Source organism: Haliaeetus albicilla, chromosome 17, assembly GCF_947461875.1.
Source record: "Haliaeetus albicilla chromosome 17, bHalAlb1.1, whole genome shotgun sequence".
Taxonomy (NCBI): Eukaryota; Metazoa; Chordata; class Aves; order Accipitriformes; family Accipitridae; genus Haliaeetus; species Haliaeetus albicilla.
Window position 1 is genome coordinate 7585900 of NC_091499.1, and position 22961 is coordinate 7608860.

Sequence of the window (22961 nt, forward strand, 5' to 3'; positions counted from 1 at the left end):
GGTGCTGATAACAGCAATTCCTGGTTCTCCGTCAGGCCGTGCACGTGTGCAGGAAAAAACGTGTCACTGTCCTTTCCTTCCCCACCCACCGGTTATGTTCATTCCTCCTGATACATAATGCACCTCTGCAGCTCTCTCCCCAGCATCACTAACCGTGACCCAGCTGCATCTACTCACCCCCCTGCCGCCTTCACCCCAAGCCCTTTTTTTTGCCATCACAGCAGCCCCACGCTCAGCCAGCGAGCCGGAGCCTGGACGCATGCCGCCGGCGATGCACGCTGAAAGCTCGCGTCCTCCCACGCTCGAACACCTTGGGGCAGGGGCTGGCGTCGGGACGGTTTGGGGTGCCCACGGGGACGCCCTGCACCCAAATGCTCGGGTCAGCACGGTGGTAGCCGCTGCTCTGAGGTACCGCCGCGCTGTCGGCCGTGCTTGTAGCCCAGCGGGACAAGGGCTGCAGTAATGCGTTGAGCTGCTGAGGCTGCAATTCCTCTCGCCTAACTCCGGCTTTCTAAAGGTTAGAGAACTTGAGACTGGTCTGTTCCCTTCCCTGCTAATGGAAGGAGACAGGAACAGCTGTGCTCGGAGCCGAAGCTCCGGGTGGACCTCATCGCTCTCCAAAGGTGTCTGTCCTCCACTGACAAGGACATCAGTTGGCTAACGCTAACTGCATGTGGCACTGCTAGGTCTCGAGAGTTCGCAGAGACAGAGCTTGACCTTAATGTGCACCAAAATCATTTTAGCATTAACAGAACCTTTCTCAGCAAGTGAGTTGCTCTACATAAGGCAAGATCTGCACAGGGTCCTCCCAGCATCTGCTCCTAATATTTCAAATTTCTTTTGCAGGTTATAAAATGCAAGAGCAATACAAACAAAAAGCGTTCTCAATGATGAAGAAATATTGTCATTAGAATCTAATGAAATAACTTTCTAAACCATTTTACACCAGTTTGCCAATAGCCCAAGCCCAGAGTGAGCTAACTCAAAAGGACTATAAATACTGATTTTTGAAAATTAATAAAATAAATAAAACCACACTGTCCTGGTTTTGGCTGGGATAGAGTTAATTTTCCGTCTAGTAGCTGCTATAGTGTTATGTTTTGGGTTCAGTATGAGAAGAATGGTGATAACACACTGATGTTTTCAGTTGTTGCTGAGTGGTGTTTAGACTAAGTCAAGGATTTTTCAGCTTCTCATGCCCAGCCAGCAGGAAGGCTGGAGGGGCACAAGCAGTTGGGAGGGGACACAGCCAGGACAGCTGACCCCAACTGGCCAAAGGGATATTCCATACCATGTGACGTCATGACCAGTATACAAACTGGGGGGAGTTGGCCTGGGGTGGATCACTGCTCGGGAACTAACTGGGCATTGGTGGGCAAGTGGTGAGCAATTGTATTGTGCCTCACTTGTTTTGTATATTCCAATCCTTTTATTATTATTACTGTCATTTTATTATTGTTATTGTTACCATTATTAGTTTCTTCCTTTCTGTTTTATTAAACTGTTCTTATCCTAACCCACCAGTTTTACCTTTTTCCTTCCAATTCTCTCCCCCATTCCACTGGGTTGGGGGGAGTGAGTGAGCCGCTGCGTGGTGTTTAGTTGCTGCCTGGGGTTAAACCATGACACACACTAACATTATCTGAGCAAAATTCAAGGTGGAACCAAGAAAAGTAGAAGCAGATTATTTGCATTTCTCAAAGATTATTGCTGGAAGTATATTCATGTCTATAAGTACAAAGGGGAAATTGAAACTGATATTATTCATAAATCAGCACATTTAAAGTAATATTACATAAACAATTTCATTGAGTATTGATCCACTTAAAAGCCATATAGCATAGAAGAACAGTGCTCTCGTTACATGAAGTGCTTCATAATAAATACATGAACCACTGAGTAAATCCATCTCATTCATAAGCTGCACAGAAGATAAAGGTAATCAGTGGGACAGAAACCATCAGCTAAATCTGTCATTGTTCAGTATGAAGTTCTTGTTTAGTGCCAAATTAAACTTTCTCAAACTTTTTCTTCTCATGTCACTACTCTTTGATGCTTTATGTTAAAGATGTATCTGAATAGAAAGCCAAAGTCATATCTTTCATTTGCAAATAAGAAATAAATTGAAATTTGATAAAATACATTTCATCAAATGGCACTTCTGGTACCAGGATGTGATTGTGAAGCTCTTCCAGTATAGTGAATGACTTTTAAGCTCTTTTTTTTTGATAAAAAAGTTACTTGCTTGCTTTCTAGCACTAGCATTTACTTTTTACAAATACATTTTCTGTACCTTATTGTTTTTGTGATGGAGCTGTTTTGACTGATCTCACACTTTTAAAAGTCAGTGAAAAACCTCTGTTTCATTGAAGTGGAAGCCTTGATCAGGCATTGCTTTTCCTTCTTAAAGCTGAAATAAATATAGAAGCATGTGTCTTAGTACATTTAGATCAACCTTTTCTTCTGCTCATGAACAAAGAACTCAGGAGTGGAGGGAGAAGATGAGGGCTTTCTCTGGGACAAGAGAGAAAGCCAGGGGTGGGCGGAGAATAAAAAAACCCATAGTTTCTCCTTAAAATCCTTAGAAGACCAACTTTGCCTCCCCCTTCGTGTTTTGTGGATGGAAGGTTTTGAGCTGATTGGTGACAGAGGTAGGTCAGCATAAGGACCATTTATTGAAATGAGGAAAAAAGCTCTCCAGGTCAAATGCTTCCATATCCTCTGACTTTCCAGTGGTTAATCAGTACCATCTTCTGAGACAACATGACTATGTTGAATCCTGTTGCAAGAAGATTATTGCTGTAAAAATGTTCAACTGACAAAGATTTCAGAGTATATATTATCAATCTGTATGGGTCAAATCTTTGTCGGCAAAATCTCACTGGGATTTGCTTGATCCTGCAAAATGCAGTTTCCAGCTCTAGCTCAGCAGACTCGTACCACGTATGTATGACTCGTACCACGTATATATGACTCTAAGCAGACCACCAGTCCCATGTATCAGAGTAAAGCTTTTCAGCACGTTACAAAACTCATCCCTAGCTGTTTCTGTTCCAGTAACTCTTCCATATTTTTATTGTAGAAAGTTCTTCTTAGTTGATACAAAATTCCTTTCTTACACTGCATCCATCCCAGAAGATGCAAAACAAATTGTCTGAGTGTGAATGTGTATGTACATACACACACATATCCACACACATGTGCTCTAATACGTACACAACATCAGCCAGACTCCTAATATCTACAGCCAAAATTAAAAAGAGGGACTGCTTGACACAAGAACATTAAATGCCCCTACTGAACTGAAAAGGTGAGGATATCTTTTTTAAAACATTCCTCTTACTGCAACCACCGACATAACTGACATAGCTCTCCTATCTATCATCAAACCAAAGCCCTGGAGGCATGAAGTTCCATATTTACATCCCTCTTCAATAAATAGCCAGCTTCATCGGTTCAGATTTCATTTATGTGTAATGAAAATACCAAAGCATCTGAAGATATTCTTTGATCTGCTTATAAACATTTTGAGATCAGTGGCAACAATCAAGGTACAGTAACATGATTGACTGATACAAACAAATTAAGCATCAGTGAAGAAAGTCATTGAAAAGTCTGAAACTGCCCAAATCTTAGAAGACTGGATTTCTTCTAAAAGACTTTTTTCTCAGTTAACTAACTTGGCAGTGCTCAATAAAACTGAAAAGCTATTAAGCTAAGTTAATAATAAGCTAAGTGAATAAAGTTAATAACTATCAGAAACTGTCTGCTTTTTTGTTAGTCAGCTTCTTGACAACCAGTTATAACCAACAGCCCTGGCGTCTGGGAAAACTCTTGGCTCTGGATAGATTCTTAGAGAAGAAATTTCAACATCAAAATAATGAATGGTTTCCATGTAGCTTTAAATTTTCATTTTGTTTCCTAAAATTATATAAGGAGATGGAATTTTGTTCTCTCATATACCAACCAAGAGCTAGGAAAATTTAGCAACAATAGCCTGGATAGATGGTTACACATAACATACTGAGTATTGCAATAGGATGTGACATGCTGCATATTGCAAATGACATAAATCATTAAACATTTACATGTTAAAGGCCCTTAAGTAATTTATGCAATTTACTGGCTAGTCCACAGGTCAGTGTTTCAAGATTAATATTATACTATTATGGGTTGTTGAACAATGTCAGTGGTCAACTCCCTTCTTTTTCCACCACCTTATTTTGTGGTTGTCATTAGCGATACCAATTAACACTTTATTGGACTTCCATTTGCCTGTTTTCTCCCTATGTAGATATATTTCTGTTCCCTGTAGCCAAGTACCCACAGAATAATATGAATACTATTCTCTTTAAAATGTAGTGTCATTATGAGTACTTGCTCAAGCACACAAAAATTGCTTGCATTCAGAGGCCAGTAAATACGGAGTCAAGCCAATCTCAGGTGCTATTGTCAAAGTCTTCTCATTCTTCTACTTAGGTTTGTACATTCATTGAGCTATATGATTGCATCGTTCATAAAGAATACTGGGATCACATCCCGACTTTGTCATTTCTGCTGGTTTTGTAACAGTATACACTCCACTTCATCATCTTAGAAAAATAAGAAGGGAAAAGAAAGAGAATTGTATTTTCTATTCAACATTGTTCAGCATACAAAATGCTATTTGAAGTCCTACCTGAAAATTTTAGCGCTAAATGGTTATTGCAATACACACTGAACACAAAGGAGAATTCTATTAATTCAATTAAAATGGAAAGACAGATGTCAAGCACAAAAAATCCCACAAATTATTAAATATTCCTTTAACATCATCCTGTCATCTAAGGTAGCTATGAAAGTAGATTACCTCTTTGTTGGAGGAAATACCAAGCCAAATGTTATTACTGCACCCGCTCATTTTAAAAGAAGTTGCACAATGTCAAAATGTTTTATTCCTATAATTTATCTCACATTTTATTTTTCAGTATGCCTCTTTGTATGTGTTAGGAGAACTGTTTTCATGAAACGAATGAAAAGAAAGAGGACAGTAGGAATAAAAAATAGAAGTCAAGGCAAAAATAAACTATCTATAGTCATGTATCTCTCTGTAAAAATGCCAAATAACCTTGACACTAGGATAACTGGCTGCTTTGTGTGGCAAAGGGGACAGAGGAGGCATTAGCTCACTCAGAAACTGTACCAGTTTCACTGGTGATACCCAGGTTTATGGGGTCCTTGGAGCAGGAAGCCCACCTGGACATGAGCTGCAGTTCCACCCACATCTCTGTGTCCCCTGACCTGGTCACTCTTGTCACATGAAATCTCTGAGGATGTGACCAGCATGATGTGAGTTGTCCTGCTTGTTTAGAGAGGTAGGACAGGAACGGCGTGTCCTGCCTGGGGCTGGTGCAAGCAGCCTTTGTCTCTTCTGTCTCCTGATTCCCTTGCATCACCCACTGATTCAAAGAATGCAATTAGACTCACCCTAAATGAGAAATCACTTGATATTACATCCGTGAGCAATGGTATTGTAAATTACTGTCACTGAACAGAGGATGGATAAACAGAGATATTTTTCTAATGTGCATTCCTCTTTTATTAATAATATCAATAAGCAAAGTCACTTGTCTTCTCAGGCAGGCTGGGGAATACAAGCAACTGCAATTGCTCATTAGCTCATTTACACAAGTACTTTTTGCTAAATAGGCGCATATTCTTGTATCCTTACCGCACGATCAAGACAAGATTGCTGGAGCTCGAAAGAAACAAAGACAAGCCCAGGGGGACTGCAGATATTTATTTAATCACAAGACCATTGACCTGATTTTCTTAAGCTATTTGCTAACTTGAATTCAAACCCATCCATAACAAGGATTAAGCAATTCACCAAACTTTGAGATGTAAACATCAAACCAAGCCTGTTTTATCTGATTACGCAAACTGAAAGGAAAATTTCCCAGTCTCTGGCACATTAAAAGATAAAAATCCTCTCCTCCCTTGCCCTCCCACATGTTTACACCTTGTCTCCAGGTCACATGAGAAAGAAACTTGTCAATTATCAAAACTCTTAACACTGAGACTGGGATTAGACAGAACATGGAAACATGTTTCAAAATTAATGCAGTAAAGAAATACAGCAGTAATAAAGCAGCCTTATGCCTCATTTTAATATTTCCTCATTTTGGTTATTGGTTTGCAATATCGGCATCCCATTAGAGTCTAAGCTACAAAGAAGGCTTCAGGATAATAGATCTTGCTTTAGGCACCACTATTTGAAGGGAAAAGGACAATTTAATATTTTAAAGTCAGTGGAACTGTGTGTGGGCAGTAAGGAAGAGGGGCTTATCTGTAGATTTACTGTGAAACAATTATGCTCCTGCAAGCTCTAAATCCCTCTCCTACTCACAATTAAAGGCATAGATAACTTCTTAATGTACAGCAGCTGACAGTTCAGATGATGGAAAGCCAATATCTATCAGTCTCTGTTTACTTCTTATTCTGTGTGGGGAAAATCAGCCATATGCAGCATCCATTTGGGACAAAAAGAGCTTGACTAGCAGAGTAGAGATCATTTCCAGTATCAAACTGTTTCATCCATTAAGTCTCTCCAGCAAGACAGGACTGGATGTTTTCATTTGCAGGGCAGAGGAGGCGATACCAAAGGAGGAAGCAATCAGTTCAATGAGAAAAGGAAAACTCCTTTCAGGCAGAATTTCAAGCTTCTAAATGACTTCCTGAAAGCCTCTGCATGGCTCCTTGATGGTTCTTTTGTTTGCTTGTTTCTTCTCGGAAAGGTAATTGCCAGAAAACTTCACTCAACTTGCGTTTTCATTCATAGGGAGAGCAGTGCAAAAGGAAAGGGTGTGGGATTTTAACAGGTACAATGAATCAAACCTTGAAGACTTTCTTCAGTTTGTGTTTTACAGCTTATACAAAACTCTAACCAAACCTGGCAGAAGCTTTAGCACTTCAGGAACCCCAGAATTTGGCCTGCTGTGTTTAGCTGTGAAGCTCTTCCTTCCACCTATTACACAAAGGTACAGTATTTATTTGTACAGCTAAATTCAGTTTATTTCACTAGTAAAATTTATCCAGTCCACCAACAAAGGTTGTCTTTAATGCACATTACTGCACTCTTCTAGCAGAGAAAGCCATGAAACAGATCCTGCTGGATCCAAAGCATCCTATGGCTCTCCTCAAGCTCTTTGGAGGCAGCGAGGCTTGCCACTGCAGGAGCAGGGAGTTACTGCCTGGGGAACTCGACCTGTCTGACACCTGGATTGACAGCTTAAGCACTTTTGTAACTCTGTTCTGTGTCCTTGTTTTTCCTATTAATCTCTTATTTTACGGGATGTAAAAGGAAGACTGGCAAACTAAACTGCAAACACGAATCCAAATGAGAAGTTTGGCTTGCCTCCAAAATATCAGTAAAAACATCCCAATTTTCATATTACTTTTCAGATAACTGTATCCTTCCTCCTCCCCTTCTCTTTTAATATCACAGGAGGTTCCTGGCTGATCCTTACTTGTCATAAAGATTTTGTAAGGAATTTGTTTAAGGGGACTTTAATGAAGATGGCTAGTAATAGCTCACTTGTGCTAACTATAGAGCGAGTAACTGAGGAGACCTACAACTTGTCTTCCATCTGCCAACATTTGCGAGTCCAAACCCAGATGCCTGCTGCTTGAGACTTGCCACACGTGCAAAACTGCGTGAATTGGTTTGCACATGCAGTGTCCATTTGCCTAGGTTATCTCCTTGCCTGGCCCAGGAACTATATGGAAGCCTGGCGGATTCCTGCTAAAAGCTGAAAAGCAGCAGGTCCTTCTGTTGAAGGTCTATTCTGCCCATCTACTGATATTGCAAGCAACTCCTTGACATCCAAAACATTTACCTCAAGAGACACATAATCTACAGTCTGCAGAAAATCTGGGTACCTTACATAGTGTTATATCTCAGTGACAAAAACGAAGTCAAAACCACTGTGTCAGTTCTGCTCCTTCAGGATTACATTTCAGTCTCAGCGAGACTGGCAGCAGCCTAGGGCAAACAAGTAAAGATGGCAGGTACTGATCAACAGTGAAATTACTTACTTCCTTTTTATTCATTGACCCATGATTGAAGTGATTGAAGATCAACCTCCTAGAAAATGGTATCAAAAAAGCAGGTTCAGCTGTTTTTCACCTCACTGGTTATTTAGGTGTAGGTCTTTGCAGCAGCATTTTTATTTTTGGAAAGAAAGGACCCTTGCTTTGATCTTAAAAATTTATATCAATATTTTTTTAACCAGTTCAATCATACCTGAGTAGTATATTTTTGTGCTTCAACATAGTGTGCAGAGACTTGCAACAAGAAAACCAATAAAAGGAATTTTAAGGGGGGGGAAGCATTTGTTATTATGACATTTGTCTTCCAGAGCAACCACTACATGTACTGAAGCTCTACGTCCTGGGAAATGGCTGGACACTGCCTGCTGATGGGAAGTGGAGAATAAATCTTTTTGGTTTTCCTTTGCTTCCGTGTGCAGCCTTTGCTTTAGCTTTATTAAACTGCCTTCATCTGGACCCATGAGTTTTTTTCCATCTTATTTTCTCCCTCTCCTGTCCAGCTGAGGAGGGGAGTGATAGAGCAGCTTGGTGGGCACGTGCTGTCCAGTCAAGGTCAACCCACCACAGCTACTGAATATTTTTAACATCTTTCACAATCAAAGGTATATTTACTTTTATAATTTTTGTAACAACATAATTTTTGTAGTATTTACGAGAGGGGGATTGGAGAGTTGGCTACTAGGCAGAACATCTTTGAAACTGTTAGGGGATCATTCAATGTATTCTCACCAAAAAGCAACATCTAATCACCATGCAAGACACTTTAGTTTCTAAGTCATCCTAGAAATTAAAAATCAACACTACCTTTATCATACAGGGAAAAATAATGAAGATGGAAAAACTTCCAATGCACAGGTTATCCCTGTGATTTTTGTGGAGGCTCAAAATTTTTTTAAGATCTTCTTATTTCATTGTTTTAAATTGAAAATACAAATCCATGTTTTTATCATTTTTTTCTTTTTAGCTTCAGCTGTTTTAGTCACCTAACAATCCATTGTTCACAATTTTCAGATTTTAATAACTCAACATTTCCTTTCAAGGATTTGCTTTGAAAACTTGCTGTCTAAGCCCTTGTAAAAGTCTGACTTGAGTTGCATTTATGATTTTATGGTGAAGGATCTGTCAGATTTTCAATTATAAAGTTTTATTTTCAAGGACATTTACATCATCTTTGAATTCCTTCAGGGACATCTGAATGATCCTTTTAGGGTTTCCTATATTTGACAGGATTTTCCAAGGTTTCTGTGAGCTACTTAGATATTTCACAGGGGCTTTCTTAGCCCTGTGGTACAAGCTTACTGCATATAACTCAAGAAACTGTAATTTAAGCATAGAAAATCAGTATGGGATAACATTTGACACAGTACTCAATAGCAATTTTTTCAGTTATAAATGGTGGGGTTTTGGGAGTTCTCTTAGAAAAATGTAAATACTCTGTCCTGCAACTCTGTGGTTTGAACACATGTTAAAACCTACTCTATTTAATTTATAATCAATTTATCTAAGCACTTAGTTTTTGTAAACTGAATTAACATCTCTGTTGCATCAGTGTCTTTGGCAAATATAAATAGTGATGTTGTATATGGCCACAACCTGACTTACAGCTGTCATTTTACCAAAGGAGAAAAAAACTGTAAAATTTAGACTACAGCTAACGAGCTTTGAGGGCAATTAGTCATCTTGAATATGATCACTAACACTTGAAATGAGCTCTGGTTAAAAACCATTACCTAGAATAGTAAACACTATCTGTATAATTTGCACTTTTGCATTAAACAGATAAGAAAACCTACTGCATGATCTTTGAAACAAATAAATACGCACTGAAGAAGGCTAAACAAATGAACATCTATGAAAGCAGCTAGGTTAAACTGAGTTGGCAAGAATTCTGTCCAAGTTAATTGCTAATTAATATTTGTTAATCACATGGGTCAAATAGGATAACTGACTTTATTAGATAGGGTGCTAGTAAAGAAGCTGGAGACGAAAGTTTAGTTTCTCACTCTGTGGTTGATTCCCTGTGTCACTCTGTTCAATAAAATTTAAGCAATGGCACTTTCTTACCATGAAGGTAAAGAGGAAAATAGAAGGATGCTCAGCTATGGCAGTAATGAAGGGCTCAACGGTGTCTACGAGCTGAAACAACACACAATGGAGAAAAACAATGCCAGCAAGCAATCTTTAAATAATTTTCTAACAGCCTTTCCCTCTGCTGCCATAGGAGAGACAAAAATGGGCTAGATGGACTAAAACTGGGCTGGTGAGGAGGGCTTTAAAGTTGCCAGAGGGGAGGAACCTCAATCCATCCCACTCCTACCAGTTTGATGCCAGTGCCAGCAATAGATGCCCAGAGCCTGGAGGGGGATCACAGGTCAGCAGGGAGCACCTGAAGAGCCACACAAAGGAATTCCAGACACTCCAGCCAGTAAACCAGCCTCATCAGGGGCCCAGCTTAAATGCCTCTATGCAAACGCTGGTAGCATGGGGAATGATACGTAAATAAACATTTCAAATGAGGAAACAAAGAGGAAAATGTCTTTTTTTACTTCTTACAGCATCTCACTGGCAATGGCCATAATTATGGTTGAGAAGGTATTTCTATTATGACATTTAGAGGTTTAAGAACATGATCTGTTGTGCTAATATTGTTCATGTTTGTTCACTACCCAAATGTGAATTATTAGGGAAGTGTAGTAAAAATCCAGTCTAGCTGGTTCTGAGTTATGGAATATGAGCAAACATACTTCTGCATAATTTGAAAAATGGTTAAGTTGCCCTTTTACACTCCAATTCACGTAACTTTTAGATTGACATATACCTGCCTTTGGCATGTTTGAAGAAATCTGTTTTTGAAATAATCAAGTTATGCATCTTCTGCCTACCTCAATCACAACTGTGCCACACTGCATATTTATTAAAGGCCACATTTTCCCTTGAGAGAAATATGTGCATATGTGCATGACTCTCAGTGAAGTCACGCACATATCTGTGTGTAGAACGAGGTGATAAAGCATAAATAAAATAGTAGAGTTGAAGAAGGAATGAAAATTATAAAAGCTATTGGAAAATAACTCCCTTCTAAATGCAAGGTGCATGGGAGTACAAGAGGATTATCTCCATAAATACATTTCTTGGACCAATTTCACCTTAGGTTCTCACAGACCAGTGCAGAGCAAAACTTCTGATTAAACTTCAGTTTAACTTTCTTACAGACCTTAAAGAAATTATATATATAGCACATATATCAAGTATCACATGTACTCCACAGACCTCAGATTTCTTTATTCTCAGATATGAATTATAGAAGAAACCTACATAAGAATTTCACTCTGGCGACTTGCTGCTTTTTCTTTCATTGTTCCTCAAATCCTTGAGACTTTGAGTTATACAAACAATCAAACTTATAGTAAAGAGCAACTGAATGTTACAGTTGAAATGAAAAACTGTGCATTGATTTTATAGATCATAACTGACAAATCAAATAGTGAAATATTTCAACAAAAGTCTAGAAATTCGCTAGAACTAAACTAAATAGAATTTAGTCAGAACTGCTTTTAATTTGTTTTATGAACTATACTTATACAGTAGTTTTCATGGATTTAAATGAAGCATCCTTCCCTCTAACAAGGGTTTTAGTGATGTTGTACATCATGACAACTCGGCCTAGTTCCACAATGACACATATCATAAAATTTAGGTTCACCTTCATTGCAGCTAATTCTGTCTAACCATTAGTTTTCTTAATAATTACACAATTGGCAATCTTGTCAATTTATTTTTTTTTATTTTCTTCTGATGTTTTCTACTCATTCAGCAGAAACATCATTGAAGATAGCACGCACATTTTGACAGATGGGTGATTGCCTCTTAAATCCTCCTGTGGAATGGATATTTGTGGAGACCTATGGGCATGTGCAATATTTTCCCCTTAAAATATGCAGAGCCCAGCCTTTGTGGTTCTAATCCATGGCCTGAGGCCCATGTACGGACCTTCAGGTTTCTGGACAGCTGCAGCAAGACATAACTTGTATGGATCTTATTTGAATTGGAAATTCTGTCACTTGAGTCATGCCATGCAAGTTTTAAATGGCATCTTCATTTGCATCTACTGCTGCTCACATTTGTAGATCACCACCATTTTATTTCAGACATGGGAACCATGGGAATGTGACCCTCTCATGCTGTAAGCAGATGCTCTTCTCTTCTGCAGCAACAGCCCAGCTGCTGGAAAGAAGGATTTATGTCAGGTCCACTGCCCTTCCCTGATGGGCTCCAGGAGCCCCAGGAAGCACAGGATAAGAGTTTCAAAGCAGATACAGTATTGATTGTAGCTCCCTTGATCTGTTAAAATTATGTTCACCCTTCAGCTGTAAAGCTCAGTAACAACTGAACTAGGACATGTGATGGGATTTTTCTGAGGGAAGGAAAGTTGTGTGTGGAGGAGACAAAGTGTTTTATCTTTGGAAGCCAGTTGCTATAGTTGAAACATATTAATCAGATAACAAAAAATTACTTTCTCTGCCTCTTTACCACAACCTGTTTCACTTCATCATTTGTATCTAGCTATGTGTCTGTCTGTCTGTCGATCTATCTATCCACCTGTCTAAATGTGTATATATATATTTATGTGTGTATACCTCTATATATGACCTATTCTATTTATGCTACATATTGCATTAGAAATTCATTTTACTAGTCTAAAATATTTAAGTTTTTCTGAGGAGGTTTTTTCTTTCTCCAGTCTCCTTTCCATAGTTGCTAGAGACAAGGAATTCTGGGCTCCAAGAATCTACGTTTTTAATAATTTAACCTGAAGCCTACATTTCACACCAGGAAAAACAAATGAATTAATAGTTTAAGCTCGTTAAAATCCATGGGACTCATTTACAATTAGAGCAAACTGTCAAAACTCCTTTTAAGTGAATGAAATGGTGACAATTTATATGGCTGAACTGTACTCACTGTATAGCAGTACAGTACAGTCCTTTTGAGGGGAGAAGTTACCCCAATTTTGAAGACTGCTTCGTCTATAAGAATAGGTCTGTTAATCACTAGTTATGTGTGCGCCTGTGTGCAAGCAGTGTGTGTAAACAATATAAGCTTCCACGAAATGAGGAAATGTCTACGTTGTCCTTTGTGGACATTTTAATGCACTCAATTTTCTATACTACAAGGCAGTTCAGGAGAACTGTTCAGATGCTCTTTGATTCTAGCCCTGTGTGTAGAGGTGTAATCTAAATTTTGTATATCCTAGGATAGCTATTTGATAGCAATTACCTCTTCTCTCTGCTTTTTCTATAAACTTCATAAAGAAAACCTTGTGGAATTACAATAAAAAGTACTAAATTAAATGAAAATTCTTTTTATATGTCCTTACTTTAATTTTTATTTCTTCCCAGATGTCTGTTGTCCTATATAGGGAAAATGGAGAAAAAGCTCTCACAACAGTTTTTTGTTAGTCTTAGATCAATGATGAAATGCAAATGCAGAAAATTGTCTGTTATGTTGTTACATTCATTTTTAAACATCTCTACACTAAAGTATGACTATCATTCTGATTACTTGCTAACACACTTCTACCCTTTTTCTTACCTGGTGGTGTGGGAATCTTTTAGTATTGATTTCCAGATGGTGCAATTCTTTGAGGGAAAGGTTTTCTTTCTTTAGTATGTGCTGTATAGAAAAGAATGGAATCTGTTGTCATTATCTTGTGTGTACATCTAATTTTACAGTGTTATATAAGTGATAACATTTAAATAAAGCACTGTAAAGTATCTATTCATAACAGAGCACACCATCATAACTGATGGTATGTTGCCTCTTAATGGTAGCAAGTTTTGTTTCCCTATTCTCCTCATACTGTGTCTAACTTTTTATATTGCTTTTGTAGCATGCGGTTTTCATAGCATCAGATGCTGAAGTGTTATCTTTTTTTCCTGATGGTAATGCTTTATTTCTGAACAGTAACGAAGAAGTCATCGCATAACTCCCTGAACATCCTAAATCAGATGATTTGTTTAGAACTGCAGATTATGATCAAGGGGACTACTTGAACCGTGTTTCTGTCATCAGAATTACATACGAAATAGAGCCATCACAAACATATTATAATCTATTTTGAAAAGAGCATGATGCTGAGTAATGAAGAAACATGATGCCAAATTTTTTTTTTAATTAAATATAGCACTGTAACACAGAAGAATGAAAGCTCAAATGAGAAGACACTGACGTTCCTGCTCGTGATTTTCACACATTCTTCTCAAGACAGCGTATCTCTTGCCCCACATCAGCTAAACAAAATTGCAGACTACAACAGTTGAGACAGCATATTACATACATATTTTCAGACACTTGCAGCTCTAGGGTAAATTGAGATGCATTGAAATATAAAGATATCTGATGACTTCTGACAGATTGTAGTTCTCCAAATAAAAAGTTACTCTTTCACGTTTGCTCAAATTATTGTTGATATTGTAGGTAGCCAGTAAGAGCAGGGCCTGCCTGTCGACAGTAATGTAATCCATTTACTTTTAACAATTGTTTGAAGCCTGGTTTTCTGGAGTTTGTTCCGAGTGGACCACTGACTTGTCTGGAATTATTCAGCATGTGGATTGGTGAAATACAGAGAATTCATGACCTCTAATGTGATTAAATACCTGCACTGCTTTTATATTTAAATATTAATAAAAGCAGCTAATTATTTTCTATGACCTATTGCCACAAATATATCCTTTGACAGTTCTTGAGATCAAAAGGCATCTTCAGAAACCAAGATCAAAAGAATTTATCTGCAACTAGTAGAATCAGCTTCCTTCATGATCTACAAACTGCTTATTTCAAATCAAAGCTTGATTTTACTGTTGGTTCACTTGAGACTACATACAGTGCTAATCATCCTACATTTGGATATGGAAATGGGAATTGTATCTTATTTTTTATTTATTGGATATAACATTAATTTGCACACGTGCATGAATGCATGTGCACACACACACACTGTTCGTTTATGAAAAAGTAATGTTAGATTATGTAACCACTGGGAATATTTAGTGCATAAAGTTAATACAAGTTCTGTACATTATTTTTGAAAAGTGTTCTTCAATAGAACAGGATCACGCATCTCAGTGAATCTGCAGTTGATTGTGCTCAGATTTTGCTGCTTTCGGATGACTAAAAAAGTCCTTAGGGATGCTCTGTTAATGGCGGGGGTGGGGGGAATCAGCTTTTGCTTCGATTTATTTTAAAGGCAAACCTAAAAACTGTAAAAAGGTGTTAGTTGGTATTCGGAAAGTTGCATACAGTAAGTTTATAAGTTTAAGACACATTCCTTTTAACTACACCTAGCTCCAAATCCCGGGGGGGGGGAGGGGAGGGGCTGTGTATCTAAAACTAAATTTATGCAGCTCTTAGATGTTTAAGTCCAAAATAATCAAGCGAAAAACATCCTTCCAGGCAGCTGTTTAAAGGTAGAAGGTCTCAGGATTGTTAGGTGCCTCTCAGTAAGCCTACATTTGTGAGTAGGACTGGTACTCACACAAAAAGCAAACACTTTATTTTTTAGAACAGTAATAATGTTGCCTCTTCCTAATTCTGCTTTTCAGATTCAACTCTCCATATATAAATGCCAGGTTTGCAGGTAAAAGCACTGATGTCCCTGAATCTTTTATTTCAGTCACAGTTGAAAAGACTATGTGAAAACATGGATGTGCTGCTCTACCTAATGACTGTCCACTTTGCAAAGCATCTGCATCACTTACATGCACAAAAGATGCGCAGCAAATGATAAACAAAGTGTAGCTGCTGATATGTCACCGAAATAGAAGGCTGGAGAATGTTTTGTTATTTTTTCCCCTGGGTTTCACTGAGAAATAAGTAGTGCTGTCAGAATGAAGATAGTCTCTAAATTATTCAGTCTAATTTATTTTTATCATTTGAAGTCTAAAATGAAAGTTCCAGTGTGTTAAGTTTTCTGTAGTTGGGATGGTAAATCTGTTTTTCAAATTAAAAAAAAAAAAAATTAAGTACATTAGCTGGGAAGCCTACCACTACGTATTTTGATAAAAAATAGTTAGTTTTTTGAATACATTAATTTAATGTGTTAAAAATAAAGCTGTTTAGATTACCCAGGAACAAAAAATGGGGGTGAGAATTTTAAAAGTATATAGTAATGTTTGTCACATCTGAATACTTCCGTGTTTAGAAAGGTCAATGCCCCTCTCCTTAAGATACACTGTGCTAAGGCTAACCGCACCTAACGCATCTGACTTTATTACTCATTTCTTCTCTCTCCTCCTGTCTGCCCTCCTCACCCTCCTCACCTGAAGAGACTCCGTTTCTGGCCGAGAAGGTCTTAACACAGCCTCTTCGGCAGAGTTTGCGTAAAGAATGTAATTTTACATGCAAAACTAATTTCTTAAGCTAACCGGTGAGCTTTCATCGCAGTGTCGCAGCTAAAAGGCAGCTTCTATTTCCAATCTGCTGCGAAAGAAATACTGCTATGATCTGATTTGCTCTTAGGATAGCGGAGCATAAGAGATGTTTGAGGAGACCAAAACGAATCCAAAATTCCTCTCGCGCTAGAAACGCGGCGGATTTGAGATCGCCCATAGATCGCCGTGCAAGCGTGGGGGGTCCCGTCAGGGGACCGAGGCGGCGGTGAGCTCCGCCACCTCCACCCTCAGCAGGCCGAGCGGAACACCGAGATAAACACGAGTGGGACGAGGGGGGCCTGGAGCGGAGGGCTCCCACCGAAGCCCCCCGGGCCGGGGCCGGGGCCGGGGCCGGGGCCTAGCGAGGGGCGGGCAGGGCCCCGCGGGCGCGGCGAGCTCCGGCCTCCCCGCCTCAGCCCCGGGGCGCCTGTGAGGGCGGCTGCCGGCCGCTGCGCCTCGCCATGGAGCCGGGGAGCGGGGCTGCCCTTGCAGGTGGGTCGGGGCCCGAGGCCGGCTAGGGCTGCCCGGGGAGGCGGTAAGGGAGGCCGGGCGAGGGCTCCGGGCGGGAGGCGGCGGCGGCCTGAGGAGATGCCCCCAGCCCGCCGCCGCGGCGCGGCGCAGGGCGGGCTGCCTCCCCCGGCCGCGGCCGTCGCTGCGTCTGGGGCCGTCCTCCGAGTTTGACAGCCCGGCGTGTGGCGGTGGAGGTCTGGGTCTGGGGGAGCAGAGGTGGGGCGGGCGCCTCAGGCGGGCCGGCGGGGTCGCGCCACCCGTGGAGGATTCTGCTGGCGGGCAGCGGCGGGAGGCCTCGCGTGGGCGGTGTGGGGTGTCCTGGAGGGGCTTCCTGAAGAAAGGTTCGGTTTATTTGGCTTGTTTTATTGGGCTTCTGGAAATGGCGGCCCTCCCGTGAAAGTTGCGCCTCTTATTGTTAGCCAAGACGATAAGCCATGAGCGACTGCTGCCAGCCTGTGTTCACGGCCTTGGTGTTCTTTTCTGATAGGCTACGAATCTGAAGTTTTTTTCTTACTCGTTTCACCCAAGTCACAAGCGTTGTTGCTAAGTTGTATTGGATAGATGCTGGAATGCAATTAATGTTTTGCTAAAACACAGTTCCGTTAAATACGCAGATATAATACAAAGGGATTATCAAAGAATTAGCAAAGAATTACCAATATTTTAACCTGAAGCTGATTATTTCTAACGTCATTGAATTAGAATGACTGTTTCTGATCCCCTCGTCGTTAGGAAATTAGAAATCATAGTGCTCAGTCTTCTACACTTTTATCAGTGACTGACAGAAGAAAGTGGTGATTAATTTTCTTTTATTTCCTGTTTGTTTTCTTAATTTGAATGCACTAGTCATTGAGCTGAATTAAAGTGTGAAAAATACTTTTCAATGGACTTGTTGCGAATGCTTGACAGGCACTTCCATAGTCCACTGTCTTTTACAACTTCCAATGCTTCGTAAACTAATATTCAGGCACTATGTATTTAATTGTGGTTATAGTTATGTTAGTAGCTATAGTACATATAAGACTTTGTTCTTCACTGCATACTGTATGCTTTTGAGAGTACCAGGTTCCTATATTCCTGCCATTCTCTCTTTTCCTTGTCTTGTATTCCAGACATTTGCTTTCTTTTGAACAGTCTCATCTTTCATTCTGCCAGTATAAAATTTGTCTAAGAAAGCCAAGATCAAGGTTTTTAAAATACAACAGATGCTTTGTGGTAACTTACTTGAAGGAAACTCGTTCACTGAAAGATACTGATCTTGCAGATTTATAAACTTGTGGAAATGGAACTATTCAGGTGAAGACTGAAAATGTGAAATTAAAAGAGAGAAGTATGGTGATATTTTAGCTGATATATTTTAGCATGGGAAGAGAAGAGATGCAAAGTAATCCCTGTATAATCCTCTAAACTGTTCATGACTTCAAAAAAAGGCACTCTGCTTTGAAATTCTACATTCGAGAACTAATGCAGTCATTGCAGTAGGTAAAACTTAGGAGATACAGCTGCTTTCTTGTTGTAACTTGGCAGTATAGAAGGACTGGGATTCTTTTCCACAGTCCAAAATGCCAACTGTAAATTTATACTTTATGTAATTAAATATTATTAGCACATGTGAAACATTGTAAATTACTAAGTGTCCGACTTTCATGGTCTATCTCATAAAGCTACAATTGTTTGAAGAAATAAATCATGTTACAATTTAATCACATTTCCTTGTGCTTTTGACATAATGTATTTTAAATACTTACTTCTGTATAATTTTAGCACCTTGAGTCCATTTAAAAAAAGAAAGGAAAAAAAATATGCTGGAGGTATTCTTTAGGCTTGTGGTAGTAAACCCGAGTTTTTCCCTCACCAAGTATGTCAATATTACATATCTTTGTGTGTTATGAGTATAGGTTATTTAAAAATGACACTGTAGAGTAGCCTTGTTTTAATATACATTTTTACAATAAAAGCTGCTTAATTGGAACACAAGACATACTTTAGTTCATCTTGATTATGCAGCTGTCCCATTATCATTATTTATTATATACACGAAAGACAGTATTACGTTAGGCATACCAATTAAATCAAGTTTATTGGTGCTCAGTGTTATGGCCTTATGTGTCTGCAGCTCAGCCCAGTTCCGCTAGAGCACTCGCATCGTTTTGTGACCCATTTTGTGTTCCATTATAACGGATCAATATCTTGGTTGCTATTGTGTAATGCAGAATGAGGTTACAAAGATGTGGGTAATTTTTTCAACTTTATCTGCAGCGTGTAATTGACAGGCTAGTTAAAGTAAAAATCATGGCAACAAAGCAGTTTTTCCTATTATGTTTATGCCATTAAAGACAGACCACACACTTATATTTGGAAGGAAAACCATTTTTTTAATGTTTGTTACATACTATTATTTAGGACTGTCTGAAGATTTTTTAGCTGTGTAGTAATGGTGAATCCTAGAATGGTTTGGGTTGGAAGGGACCTTAAAGATCATCTCGTTCCAACCCCCTGCCATGGGCAGGGACACCTTCCACTAGACCAGGTTGCTCCAAGCCCCATCCAACCCGGCCTTGAACACTGCCAGGGATGGGGCAGCCACAGCCTCTCTGGGCAGCCTGTGCCAGTGCCTCACCACCCTCACAGTGAAGAATTTATTCCTTATATCTAACTTAAATCTACCCTCTTTCAATGGTTAAAACCATTACCACTTGTCCTATCACTACATGCCTTTGTAAAAAGTCCCTCCCCATCTTTCCTGTAGCCCCCCTTTAGGTACTGGCAGGCTGCTGTAAGGTCTCCCTGGAGCCTTCTCTTCTCCAGGCTGAACAACTTCAACTGTCTTGGCCTATCAATTGCAATTTGTTTCTGTCCTGACAAATCCTTTTATATGTTCCATCTATTTCAAACGTGAAATCTGAGCCCTTGAATGGCCTGGAAGTTAAATGAGTTACAGTCTATTTTGTGTCTTACTCTATTTTAAAATGTTCAACCTTAGATGATAATGATCTGAATAACAAATAAATGTCCTGTTGTAAGCAACAACATTTTGTCTATGACGTTTGAAGAAGTATCTTCCATTATTAGGCATGAATTTTATGGGCAAAGTTAGAGATCATGCCTAAGGTGTGCAATCCTGTGACATAAATGAGTATTACTCAAATGTTGAATTATTTCAAACAAGTTTAGGGTTTGGTTTTACTTTGAGGTGCCTTATAATTTTAAATCACAGTAGAACTTAGCCCTGTTCCCCCCATTGCTTTGTGACTTCCCTGTTTCCAAGGTCAGTCAGAAAACTGTATGTAGCGCTTGGAAAGGTGAATTATCTAAAGTTATTCACCTCCCTTACCCAAAACCATCCCTGAAAGACTTCTTAAAAGCTCTAGAGCTGAGAATTCCCCTGTGCAAACTGAGTAGCTCATCCCTTGTTGGCTGGGTGCAGCACAGGCTGCTGTTTCTCTGGGTAGAGGAGCCCAGCTCTGGGTTGGAGAGACCAATGGACATGGGCCCAGGGGCTGGAGAAGGCTCAGACCAAGACCACTGGGGTTTTCGTCGGGGAGCAGTCCGTTTTGATCTGACTGCAGACTTAACTGTCCCACTTCCTAGGTTAATCACGTTTGGGAGGCCGATTCCTCTAGTTCACATGGTGAACTAATGCGAGGAATAATGAAAAGATCATCCCTGCGCTTCTGTTAAAGACAGAAAATTATTGTTATCCCTCTCAGCCTGTTGTTGACACTAGTGCAATTCTGGCATGAGGTAGAAAAACCCATATAGCATCCAGGAGTACTTTTTTTCCTCTTGAGACTTAATTTGCTGGTTTGTGCAGCAGTGAGGGCAACTGCTGTGCATTCAGAGACCAGGCTGTTCAGTTGTGTGTGTTTAACAGTGAAAAAAGAAGCAATGAAGAGGTAAGAGGCAGAAGAGCATCTTCTGACAGCTGAGAGAGTGCTAGGGGAGGAAGGGATGCTTTTGTGCCAGTAGTGGGCTGAGGGAATTGTCTTTGTTTCCTGAAGGTGTCACATGTTTGACCTCAACTTCCAGACTTCGACAACATGTTATGGGGATGAAAGTGGGAATCACTAACAAGGTGCACAAACGGCCCTTTTGTGGGGTTGCAGGTTTTTTGGAAATAGGAGATTTTATAGCCTGTTAAGATGACTTTAAGGAATGATTTAAGTTTAGATGCGAGTTTCATGGCTCTAACGGATGTTTTCAGTTTTTTAATAACAATGAATGATTTGAATTGTTTAGGGTTTTTAGCAGTAATGTGAAACTTTTGAGCTTTGGAATGGAGTTAAATATACGAAGTTTCCGACTGACAAGAAAACGAACTAAAAAGGTGAACATCTGAAACTAGTGGTTTGGTTTTTTTCTAATTAGTGGGAATTATTTCTTCCTCGCGTGTTGCCGACAGTGTCAAAACCAAGGTGAGACTTACCAGAAAGGTATCTTGCTGTAGTTAATGGTGTAATATGAGCTGCTGCATCAAATGCACTTGCAAAACAGCAGGACTGGCAGGTTGGGGGAGTAGGGTAGTGCTTACAAATCAGATTTACCCTGGTTCTTTCTGTTATCCTGTTTCCTGTTTATATCTAAGGTCCTCAAAGGATCTTACACCACCTCTTATTTCCCCTTGGTTATCTAACACAGAGCTGTATAGGACAGTTGACTTCTTTTGTAATTATTTCAGCAGCTGAATAATTACTCGGCAGCCTTCCACGGCTGGGACCTCGGCAGGGCTGTGGGTCCTCAGTACCCTCTCCCTCTATGAGAGTTAGAAAGCTGGAGAGGGGTGGAGGTCTCTCTTGTGCTGGAAATCGGGAGACTCAGTCCTGTTTGACAGTGATGTTAGCCAATCCTGTCCTCTGCATGCGCTTCCCATATCAGTTTGCAGATTGAGGGGCTTGCATAGGTATCTGTTGTTAGGGTGCTGCTCCCTGCTTCTAGCAGAGCTCGCAAGGGGTTACTGGTTCCCTCCTTAACACTGAGTAAACGCAGTTACGCAGTGAGCTTTGTTAGTAAGTAGTTACTCTCACTGAGCAACTTGCGTCCCAAATGTGTTTTGGTGGATAATTCTTGATCCTTTCAGTTCTTGACAGTCACATTTTGACATTAGCAGCTAGGATTAGACTGGTGACTTTTTCCTGTTGTTGGCCCAATCAAGGAAAATTTCTGGTTTGGTTCTAAACTTTTTTTCTGCCTAACCATTGGTGTCATTTCTGTGCTGATATGAGCAAAAATATTATTGATAAAACTCTGTAGCTGCCAATATGCTTTTAGTACAATGCATTCACATTCGGTGGTCTTTGGTGCAGCACTTCCTGAGGGCAACAGATTGCTGTGCAATTTTTGCTAATGCACAGTTGGCCAGCATCCCCGTATTTCTAACAATGTCATCCGGTGTGTTATTTTCTAGGAGAATTTTTACAGTGGTTTCTGAGAGAGCAGTTATGCCTTTAGGGTACTGTGAAAAACTTGAATCAACTCTTACAACTCCTGCTTTTCCTTCCGCAAACTTCTCTTTTCATGATCATAAAAGAAGAAAAGAGAAGAGAGATGGTGATAGTGACAGTAATAGAAAGGAGGTGAAAGAGCTGTATATTCTCTGTAAAATCTTCATGAAATCCACTGTTTCTGGAAATACATGCAGGTATATCACCATTAGTCATTAATTACCTGGTTTTAAACAAGAGATTTTGAGATTCCAACAGAATTACTTCTCCAAAAACTGTCTTGTTCCTATGGAGAACCAACTTTGTGATCTGTGCTGCTTTTTTTTCTTTTTAAACCAGCATCTCTACAAGTAATTATTCCAGAAAAGGAGTGATTCTTTTTCTCCAGAGTAAGAGTATTTCATTAAACTCATTCAGTGTAAGGCATTACTACTGTAGAAGTGAGTCTGTACAAGATGTTAAAGAGAAAAAGGCGTCCCTCAAAATCCAA

At 39.7% G+C, this 22961-nt stretch overlaps 1 protein-coding gene across 1 annotated transcript in view; it reads left to right on the top strand.

The window, feature by feature from the left end:
* The first annotated feature begins 259 nt into the window (after window positions 1-259).
* Window positions 260-22961, top strand: part of MEI4 (meiotic double-stranded break formation protein 4) — an 86700-nt gene continuing 63998 nt past the window's right edge. Inside the window, exons 1-2 of the mRNA XM_069804549.1 lie at window positions 260-408; window positions 22435-22668. Of these exons, the coding sequence (XP_069660650.1) occupies window positions 260-408; window positions 22435-22668 (383 nt within the window). The remainder of the gene's footprint in view (window positions 409-22434; window positions 22669-22961) is intronic.